The following is an 11,308-nucleotide window of genomic DNA, read 5'->3' on the forward strand; positions in this document are numbered from 1 at the left end:
AAATGTTTTGGGCAAATTGTCAAAGGATTATAAGTAGCGGTATAAATCAAAATAAATGTGTGTGTGATGTAAAAACTAAAGATAAGTGAATAAGAGCGTTGCTGGGGGAAAGAAGCAACGTGTTTCCTCTTCCTTTTCCTCAAACCTGGTAGTAGTGAAAGATGGAGTCTGCGAAAGAATCCTTTCCTGGAATTGTGATGGTCCACAACTTCTTCATGAAGAACACCTGGTAGGTGAGGGAGGGGACGATCCCTGCACCGTGCGAGGGGAGAGGGAGACATATTAGTTTATATAGAAACATGTGTTTTTTAATAAATGTTTTTCAGCCTCTGTCATTAAGGTAACACTGTTTCAAAAGCCCTGCAGTGTGTGCATTTTAAGCAATGAACAATAAACAATAAGAACAACAACAACTTCTCACTCCAACAAACTGAGGTTACCTACTGTAACTCCAGCTTCTATGAGTATAGGCGTAGCCCTCTAAGGCTATCGCTATTGGGTAATCCCCCTGCGCACCCGCGCAGCACTGCAACACTTCTAGTCCATGCCCACCCGCAAGGTGGGCCCCACCCTCGGGCTCCCTTCCGGTATAAATAGGAAGGAGACCCAACAATCTGCTCCCATACAAAATACATTTTCTTCAGCTATTCGTGGAGCCAGTGGGGCCCAGTACTAGAAGCACAGACACACCTGCTCAGATAATAGCCCATGCCTATTGCGCCATGCGTAATGGCGCATCACAGTCCCTGGAAAATAGCATAACATGAATATTCTCCAAGGGGGACGAAGGCTGGGAACAATACATACCCGTCGCTGTGAAAAAGTAGAGACGAAGGTCACACTTTGTCCAGCGACAAAAGAGGGGGAACAGCAGCTCCCTGCGTGTCAGACAGGCAGGAGAGCGCACAGCCGGATCCCTGACGTCACTCACTCTGACAACGCATTCCGTACAAAATGTGTCAGAGGAAAAAGAACATACCTCTCATAAGAGGGAAAAAGGGGCCGCTCTCCGCGTGCCGAAGCAGGCGAGAGGCGCACAGCTGAATCCCTGACGTCACTCACTCTGACAGGACACCTAGTACAGGGTGTGTCAGAGAGCAATGAGAGACATCTCTCAAATAAAATTGAATAAATGAACAGGGGGAAGACCAATATGCAGCAGTGCAAATGTCTTCCACTGACATTCCTCCGTGCAAAGCCGCGGAGGAGGAAATTCCTCTGGTGGAGTGCGCTTTGATGTTCTCCGGGGGCTCCACCCCAGAGGAGACATACGCCTGTGACACAGCTTCACACAGCCAGTGTGACAGCCGTTGTGCAGACAGAGGCTGCCCTATCGAGCGCTCTCTATAATGCAAAAACAGGCGCTGAGAACGGCGCCAGGCAGCGGTGTGCGCCACTAGCAGGACAGCGCGCGCACAGGACAGAGGAGATGAGACGCGGCTTCTTCCTCCGACCTGTGAGGAGGGGGAAAGAAGCCATCCAAGGTGATCACTCTTGACTCTAAAAGAGCTTGTGATGACCTTTGGCATGAAGCCGGGTTAGAGCGTAAAACAGCTGAACTGCCATCTCCTTGGATCCGGAGACATGACGGAGCCACAGAGAGAGCAGACAAATCCCTCACCCTTCTCGCTGCTGTTAGAGCCAAAAGTAATACTACTTTGGCTGATAACAGTTTAAGGGGAACCTGATCAGATTCAAATGGGGCTTTGCTTTAGTACGCGTAACACCAAAGCCAAATCCCACTGACCCGCCAGTGTGCGTGACACAGGTCCAACTCTCCATACTCCTCGCATAAAACGGCTGCTGCGCTCTGCGAGCCCCTCTGTTCAATTCGCCAGGAATATACATTGCTCTGATGGAGAGCAACGTGTGTGCGCGCCCAGAACAAGCTGCGCAGATCGTACTTCTCCCTGGTGATTGAGGTAGGCTGCCGTGGCCTGTTGTCTGTGCAAATCAACACATGTCTGATTGTACAGCAACAGGGCGAAGTGCTGGAATACTTCCCAACCGGAGAACAGCTCCAGCGCATTTACCTCTGACGCACGGGGTCAATGCGCGGGCGAATGAACCACCTCTGGAGACTCCCCCTGTGGGGGAGTCCCAGGGGGATCCCCACGTGACCAGCTGACGTCATGCTGAGCAGCTGTATCACGGAGAGGGCCTGCGGGATGTGACCACTCGCTGCCACGAGAGCCGCGCTCTGCTGGCTGAGTTTAATTCCACTCCCAGATAAATGGATATCTGAGAGGGAAGAGGACAGCTCTTCTTCAAATTCATTATGAAAACCCAGGCTTTGACAGATGCGATACGAGATGTAACGTCTGTAAAGCGACTTCCTCTCTGGAGCGAGCCAGCAATAGCAGGTTGTCTAGATAAAACCACATCCTGGCGAACACATTCCAGCATCTGTTTGATCGCCAGCATGTGTTTCTCTCTTTTTGAAACACTGACAGATAAAGGATGGGTCTCACTCCCCCGTTTTTTTCCCAGGATTTAGAAACTAACGGGAGTAAAAAACCCTGATTTTCCTCCCTTTTGGAGAAAATGCCTTTTTCAACAGGAGTTCCTGCAGCGCTGAATGGAGCGCAAGACACTGTTCCTGGGATGACAGGAGTGTTTCTTGTATCCCATGGAACTGCGGGGGGAGAGGCTTCACTGAGATATGCTGTAATGGTCGTCATGGTGACGAGCCACGCCCTCGCCCTCGCTGCTCGCGTTTCTTGAGGCGAAAGGGCTGCGAGGGAATCTCCACACGCTGCATTTCACTCTGGCTCTCATCATGAGGCGTGTGCACGCCCAGGGGATGAGAAGTGGTGTGTGCAGTGCTGTCCACACAAGGCGTTATAAAGGTGCTCGTGGTTTTATTATGACCGTGTGTAGGAGGCATATCTGGGACAGGGGAATGCCGCAAGCTCTGCAGTTTATAAACCAATAGGTTAAAACAGCAGGCTTCTGCAGCGAATGAACCAACTCTGGAGACTCCACCTGTGGGGGAGACCCAGGGGGATCCCCACGTGACCAGCTGACGCCAACGCTGAGCAGCTGCGTCACGGAGAGGGCTGTGCGGGTTTGTGACACGCCAGAGGAGAGCTGTCAGTTTCTCCACTCACTGCCGCGAGAGCCGCGCTCTGCTGGCTGAGTTTAATTCCACTATCAGATCAACGATTGTCTGAGAGGGAAGAGGACAGCTTTTCTTCTAATTCATTATGAAACCCAAGCTTTGACAGATGTGATACGAATGTAACGTCTGTAAAGCGACTTCCTCTCTGGAGCGAGCCAGCAAATAGCAGGTCGTCCAGAGGAAAACACACTCTCAGCCCTCCTCTGTGTAGTGGATCCAGCCTTCGATACACAAAAATGCGAGGAGTCAGGAAATATCCGAACGCTATTTCCTGTGTTTCGGGATGATGGGTACGTGGAAGTATGCATTCCTTCAGGTTGAAGTGAACCAATCGTCCTGGTGAACACATTCCAGCACCTGATTTCCCCCCCTTTGAGGAACCCTGGAAATAGCCTCTTTCAACAGTTCCTGCAGCTCTGATTGGAGCGCAAGACATAGCTTCTGGGAGGACAGGAGTGTTTCCTGTATCCCATTGAACTGTGGGGGGGAGAGGCGAACTGCAGGACGTATCCTCTGCTGATCAGCCTGCTCATCCATCTGTCCATCAGACACACGCACTGCCACTCTGAGAAAAACTGAGAGCGGGCGCATGTGCTCGAGATGTGTTTTTGGTCGTCATGGTGACGAGCCACGCCAGAGCCCCTGCCGCCGCTGCCCGTGAGGCAACCCAAGGTGTGCTTGAACCGAAAGGGCTGCGCGGGGGCCTCCACACGCTGCGTCTCACTCCGACTCTCATCATGAGGCGCGTACACACTTAGGGGACGGATGGAGGTGTGTGCAGTGCTGCCCACATGAGGCGTTATAACGGCGCTCATGGGTTTATTAAGGCCTTTAACTCGCTGCCGGGAGACGCTGTCTCTGGGGTGGTGGGGGAGCGGAGACGTGGGACGGAGTCCCTGCAGCCGCCGAAGGGCGAGCCTGACGCCGCTGCGGCTGCTGTGAGCGTCTCTCCTCCTGCTGCTGTGGCCGTGTTGGACGCTGCAGCTGCTGCGGGCGTTGGTGCTGCTGTGACCGTCCAGCAGGCTGGAGCCAGCTAACGTACTGGCGGATGTCGTCCGACTGCTTTTGCTGCCGTCCACGTTCTCGAAAGCCTGGACGGGCCAAAACGTCCACCTCGGCCGCCGCAGCGAGTGCGTCCGCTCTTCGCTTCCTGTCGGCCGAGGGAAGACGGGCACAGTGTGAGCATATGCGACCTGCAGGCTGAGAGCCGCGTCCGTGTGCTCTGGCCCCAGGCAGGATTCGCACATCGTGTGCTGGTCATAGCTCATGATGTATCCTGAGCCACATGAGGGACAATCTCGTACACAGTTGTTGCTCATAATTGACTTTGTTTAGTGTCTCTGTGCTTCAGTAACGCTGGCTGAAGAAAAGAGGGAGCAGATTGTCGGGTCTCCTTCCTATTTATACTGGAAGGAGCCCGAGGGTGGGGCCCACCTTGCGGGTGGGCGTGGATTACAAGTGTTTCAGTGCTGCGCGGGTGCGCAGGGGGATTACCCAATAGCGATAGCCTTAGAGGGCGAAGCCATATACGAAATAGAACAGTGAAGATTTCCTCTGGCCACTCTTTAAGACTGACTGGGCTACAGCGCTAACACCTCTGCTGTGGGGCATGATCATTATGACATTGACCTGTCCAGCATGCAGTATTAGTGACAAGGGCCTTGTTACGAAGATAACTTTGTCACTGTGGACTGACGGCTTCAGGCCTTGTATATTAAAAGTGTTCCCCCTCCCGTTCTTTCTGTTGCTCCTGATTATGTTCACCTGGTGCCCCGTGTTGTCTCCTCCCCCCTCACATGTGTCTTGTTGGGTTAATTAGTGTGGGTATTTAGGCTCTGTTTTTTGTGGGTTGTGTGAGATCCTTGTGGCTGGTGACTGTGCTCACAGGAACAGCAAGATTGAGGCTGTGTCCTGTGCTCGAATTTAATAAATGCCCACACCGGGTTATATTTTTGGACGTTCTGCCTCTGCCTCCTTGCTTGGTCGGGCTGCTCAATGGTCAGTCTCAAAGGCCTACTTATTTGTGGCACTTTTAGTACCTTCCACCAAGAGCCGTTACCACAACAATAGGAGGTTTCCGAACAAACTGGGACTCTCAAGAATGATGGAGGGATCAGAGACCAACCGTCTTTAGCTGGTCGAGATTTTTTGATCCAATCCGTCAAATGTCTGACAAAGTCAAAGAAGAAATCTCCCTCTGGCACACTGATCACCTGCACACACACACACACACACACACACACACACACACACACACACACACACACACACACACACACACACACACACACACACACACACACACACACACACACACACACACACACACACACACACACACACACACACACACACACACACACACACACACACACACACACGTTGGTATACATTATTTTTAAGTACTATTGAAATTGCAGTAAATCCTTCATTTTAACTTTGAAATGATTTGGTAAAGATCAATACATACGTAAGTAAGATTTTAAAAAACATGTGAATACTTTAAATATTATTATATTAAAAAACGTTTTAAGTGCTGGATCAGATATATGTTTTATAAATAAAGGTCAAAGAACATTAGTGACAAAACGTAAAAAACAGAAACTAGTTAAGGGTATCAGAGACCCTTTACATGGGACATTAAGTCTGAACGTGTTCTTCTGAACGTCTGAGACCTCTCCCTGACCTCTGACCTTGTCTGAGATCTTGACGAAGAGGCTGAAGCCTTCCGGAGATTTGAGCAGCAGTCTGGTGGAAATGTTCAGGCAGAAATCCTTGGCTTTGGTGCTGGACTCCACCTCAAACGCCTGTTGTTGTGGACAAATAATCTCAATTTGCAGAAGACACTTTCTTACTCCAAATGTGTATTCCTGTTTGTGTGTCCTACCTCGTCTGTGTCATCAGGGAAGTACACTTTGTGGAAGATCTGTGTGGTCTTATGCTGGATGGCCTCCACCTCCACCAGATGAGGGGGATATTTCCTGGATCCATTACTGTTATCATGATAATGCATGGTGGTAAAAAGGCAGCAGCAGGAAAAACTACAGTCAAGTACAATATTGTCTTCCAAAATGTAGTAGCAGACCATTACATAGAAATAGTTAAAAGTGTACTTAAGTATGGTGATTGAATAAATGTAATTAGTTCCACCACTGGCTGTAAAGTATGTAGTTATGGCTTTGTGGTTGATAAACAGGTGCGGCACATGTGAACTCTCAGTACAACACTCATCAATAATCAGTAGAAACAAAGGACGGAGTCACTGTAGAGCTTTGTGAAGCCTCTGCATGCAGTCTCCAGACAGAGGGTGGTGCTTCTTGGACTGGAGGAAGCGCTGGATGTGAGGCAGCAGCATGTTACTGGGAGGAAACAGACCGGTACACAGCCACAGCAGCTCCCAGCCCTTCTCTTCACTGTACCTGCAGCAAGACACACTCACACTCAGCTTCTGCACAACACCGAGGACTATGGACACTGAATGCAACACACACACTCATCTTTCTGAGTAATACCAAACAACATCCACTTTTACAGTTTTTCTCAATTGCTAAACCCACTATTTAGAATCAAAATTAATTTCTTCAAAACAAGAACATAGCCATCTAAACAGAAACACACTTGCCATAACTCTGAATATCTTTTGCAAAATGCACTTACATGACCAAAACTGAACATACTGGTCACAAAAAAGAATAAGTCGATCGAAACAGAACAAATTGTCCTCTAATGAGACGAATGTGTTTTCATAACTGAAACTCCGGTCACCATAATAACCCATTCTACCATAACAATATACATTTCTTGCAAAGTGCTCTAAGGCACTCAAAACTAAAAATACCCCTTCCAAAACCAGATACCTTCTCCAAAAACAAACATTTGTCAGCTCATTAGAAGACTATTTGAACAGTCATTACTAAGTGGCACACTAAATACTGACTACAATCATCAATACACAAACCTCAAGCTATCGATATTGGAAACTGAACGGAAAACTGACAAGTTGGGAGAAACAAACTTACATATAGGAAAAACAGTGTGTTACTGTAACTATGTCATTGTTTTTATGTCTCATTTTCAGTAGAGCACCGTAAGAGAAACAAAAGATGAATAGCAATACACTGGAAAAAACATAACATGGGTAAATGATGTAAATCAGCAGTAAAGCAGAGAATGAGATCTATATAGCTTTACTGATCTGCTCTTTGTCGTCTGTCTGGCCACATAGCCTCATCTACGTCACAGCGTATTTCTTCCCTTGCAAGGCAGCGTGGGAAATATCTCCTTGCGTGTCGACACCACCCTTGACAAACATCTTACTGAAGTGAGGGAGGTCTTTTATAGGATTCTCACTAATTACAATTACTATAGGAAATTCATTGATGTCAGCTGTGAGCAATTCATTTGCATGGAAGTGAAGTACTCAATTCACCCCAATACAAAAAAAAACATTTCTCAATGTGCAAAAAGGAAAAGACCACAATTACTGACTGTAAAAATGTTGTATCAGCTATAGCTAATCCTCCCCATATGAACATCTCAAAGAGCTATGCAAGTCATATCAACACTATTATAGCTTTACCGGCACCATTTAAAAAAATATTTTAAGTACAGTCATGCAAATTCTATCATGTAAATGTTTTCAATGTAACATCATTACTGTAAGGTATACAGTACATTCCATGGAGTTACCTTTTTCAATGGGGTGATTGACTGATAACAAGTGTTAATATTTTGCACATCAAGTGTCAATTAGTGTAGCTATGGTCTAAGTTTATGAGGAAGTGTTATCCACTGTGAGAAGATTATTTTTGTTTTGTAGACATGAGTTACACAAAAGATTTTTGATCTTTGTGTAGAGAATTGTAACTTCAGTTAGAGAATTGTGTGATCTGTTTTGCAAAACACTGCTTAGCATCTGCATTTTGTGTGATATAAATGATAAATGGTATACTGTTGTAGAGAAATGGTTTTCTGTTTCGATGGCTGTGCTGTTGGTGTGATAAAAGGAATTTTGATTCTAAATAGTGGGTTTAGCGATTGAGAAAAACTGTAATTGGTATACTGTTGGAGTAGAGCTTTCCTTAACGAGATGTTCTGTATTAGAAAATAGTGTATTACAGTGAATAATACACTATTATTATTATTATATAGTAAAATAAGTGTAATGTTGAGATGTGTACATTGTCAGCCCAATGACTGAGTGTAACTCTGTAACACTGTAAGAAAGTTGAGGGTCCAGCTGCCAGGCCCGTATGAAAGAGTAGGGAGGGGTGTGTGTGTGTGTGTGTGTGTGTGTGTGTGTGTGTGTGTGTGTGTGTGTGTGTGTGTGTGTGTGTGTGTGTGTGTGTGTGTGTGTGTGTGTGTGTGTGTGTGTGTGTGTGTGTGTGTGTGTGTGTGTGTGACAAGACGGCAGGCGAAAAACATTTTAATGAATGGAGATCGGCTAAGCTAACATTGCTCTGACCGTCCACACTCACAACAACGGCCTATAGAGACATAAATAAACCAGCGACTGTATTCGCCATGCCACAGACAGTCTGTGGTTTGTACTTTTTTTTTTCACGACACTGTGTCTCAGGCAGTGTTGGGCAAGTTACTTCCAAAATGTAATATATTACATATTACTTATTACTCTCTTTTGAAAGTAATAAGTTACATTACAATATTACTGTCTCTGAAATGTAATGAGTTACACTACTTTAGTTACTTTTTAGTTACTTTCACCAAAATAACCGCAAAAGAATAGCTAGGTATTTTAAATGCTAAAATGTAGTTTAGTGCAGCTCATTATGCATCCAGTGAAGGGCAATGTGGTATAGCATAACAAATTTGTAGGCCCTTAAGGCTACTAACAACTTGTATTACAGGACTTATTTGAATACTCGATTCTGATTGTAAATTCTTAACATGTGACACGTTGTTAATACAGCATTACAGACCGCTGTCAAGGACTATAATGAAGGTTAACATTGTAAATCAAGGCAAATATTATTTAAACCATGCTCATGGTTTGAAATGGCAAACATTGAAAGGCAAAAGTATTATTAAAACCATGTAGCCTACTACATCATCACCTTGGTCCCATCATATACGCTGGGAAGAGAATATTTACTGTGCTTGAAAACTGGTATCACATCATCATGTGAGGTTGACTTTGTGACCTGGAGAACATTTCAGCCTCAACATCAGCTCGTTGATAATAAGTTTGGGATATGAGATATTTTTGTAGCCATTCGTGGTGAAGGCATCTGTGCTATTGTATGCATTATTTTTGACCCAACATTTCTAAAGGCATGTCAGAATATGGTACTATTTTCACATGAATATTCTAGCCATTGTCTATTTTTATACCACAAGCTGCAAAATGACCGCCTAACCCCACTGTACAGGCGGGTAGTTGTTTAGATATACCTGGCACCTGCGGGCCGCAGAGGGGTGGCGTAGTTTCGGGCGACGAAGACTGCTGCTTCGGGGCTGGCGAGTCAGGCGGGAGTAAGCTAGTGTCCACAACGGAGGGTAACGTGATGTCCGCATCTGACCTGTTGCTACTGTCTGCAGTAGATGCAGTGTTGCTGGCGTTTAGTGATGGTTGCTTTAACCATTTTCGTATAAATGATTATCCACAGATCAGATGTGTGTCACTGCTGTGGAAGCACTTTGGAAATGATGCAAGCGCAGCGGAGCAGGTCACGCGCACCTGACACAATTTGTTGTTAGTATTTTTCGCTACGTTCTCTTTTTTGAATGGTTGCATAACGTTCAACTTCCCCGAAGATCTCGACGCGAAGCCTGAAGGGTAAACACCAGGTTTACTAATCTACCCGCACAATTTGTCCGGTGTCGGAATGTCTCGCTATGTTAGTACATTCTTAAAAAACAAAACACCATTTAATTTCGGGTTAAAATGTGTTGTAACTGCGTTACTGAGCATTGTAACGGGTAATATATTACCCACATTTCATTAGTAATGCGTTACATTACTTCGTTACAGCAAAAAGTAATATATTACTGTAACTCCGTTACTTTTGTAACGCGTTACACCCAACAAGGGCATCTTAATATTTAAGAATCTATTAATGTGTTATACCAGATTAACGGGAAGAATCTCAGCTAACTGACGATATAAACCATTTTTACCAAAACAAAACGCAAGTCTCATAAGAAGCATCTAAATGACCCCTGAGCGAAAAATGCTAACGCACTTTGGCACAGAACTCAAGATAAAGGATACCCTTATTACTTATCGTAGCTGCACATACAATATATCCGATTAAAACTGAGGTTCCACAGATTATTTAGGTATATATATCATCACTGAGTGATCCGAACCCGCGACAGGGGAAGCAAACACAGACATCACAACACATACCTTTACGTAGCTTTTACGGGAGATCGTCTCACTGTAGCTGTCAATCTGATCAAAAGACTTGTTCAATGGCATTAAAACGAGAAAAAACGCGGCTGAATCGGTTAATCCATAGGTTGATAATGTTTCTGTGGAATATTTTTTTTTAATTGATAATCCATAATTCCATTTTTATGTAAAAATCGGAGAGTAAAAGTTAGCTGCTAATGGTAGCCACCAGAGTTATCGCAGCTTCCGGTTTTGGCTATGCGTCAGTCTTACATACACACATTACCAAATAAGGGGTATGTGGGAGTTCCCCTCGATTCCATTGGCTCTAACGGTTAGAAAGAGATGTCAATCAGCAAAATCGAGCAGGGGGGCCAGACAGGGCTGGCCCTAGGCTCTGATGTCAGAAAAGGGGTGCTCCGCCTATATGGGCAACTCTCCACCTATCAGGGGAATGGGAGATTGGGCCACGGCCATTGCCGCTCGAAAGCGCTGGAGACGCTGTAGTACATATGCCAAGCCTGTAAGTGGCGCTGTAGTCTGCCACAAAAGTAGCGAAGAAGACTTCGCTTAATGGGTCGGGCCGGCTCTGGGGCCAGAGATAGGTGAAATCAACCCAAATGACCCCAGAAGTGTTTTTTTTTTGCTAAATCTCTCTAAAAAGGTCAAATTTCACTTGTTTTGCATCAATCTTGATACAGGGTACTTATTATATGTTGTAGTTTGGATTCCTAAAGCTTTTATTCCACCATCCCATCATTCAAGGGTGGTTTTCACTATAAGTAATTAGTTTTATTTGGACGGACACAATAATTTACATTTTTTTACTGTGT

At 45.6% G+C, this 11,308-nt stretch overlaps 3 protein-coding genes across 3 annotated transcripts in view; 2 read left to right on the top strand and 1 right to left on the bottom strand.

Moving 5' to 3' along the window:
• Positions 1 to 11,308, top strand: part of LOC307035543 (uncharacterized protein) — a 234,091-nt gene that overhangs the window by 65,715 nt on the left and 157,068 nt on the right. The window lies entirely within an intron of this gene.
• LOC307035547 (glycerophosphodiester phosphodiesterase domain-containing protein 4-like) overlaps positions 1 to 11,308 on the top strand; it is a 67,646-nt gene that overhangs the window by 52,003 nt on the left and 4,335 nt on the right. The gene's annotated exons all lie outside the window — the stretch shown is intronic.
• The window catches only part of myo7aa (myosin VIIAa), a 116,252-nt gene that overhangs the window by 6,766 nt on the left and 98,178 nt on the right, over positions 1 to 11,308 (bottom strand). Inside the window, exons 40-45 of the mRNA XM_079673771.1 lie at positions 8,987 to 9,009; positions 6,385 to 6,595; positions 6,009 to 6,114; positions 5,815 to 5,928; positions 5,247 to 5,334; positions 146 to 252 (exon numbers count right to left, since the gene is read on the bottom strand). Coding sequence (XP_079529897.1) covers positions 146 to 252; positions 5,247 to 5,334; positions 5,815 to 5,928; positions 6,009 to 6,114; positions 6,385 to 6,595; positions 8,987 to 9,009 — 649 coding nt within the window. The remainder of the gene's footprint in view (positions 1 to 145; positions 253 to 5,246; positions 5,335 to 5,814; positions 5,929 to 6,008; positions 6,115 to 6,384; positions 6,596 to 8,986; positions 9,010 to 11,308) is intronic.

Source organism: Notothenia rossii (genome assembly GCF_949606895.1).
Source record: "Notothenia rossii genome assembly, chromosome: 4".
In the NCBI taxonomy this organism is placed as follows: Eukaryota; Metazoa; Chordata; class Actinopteri; order Perciformes; family Nototheniidae; genus Notothenia; species Notothenia rossii.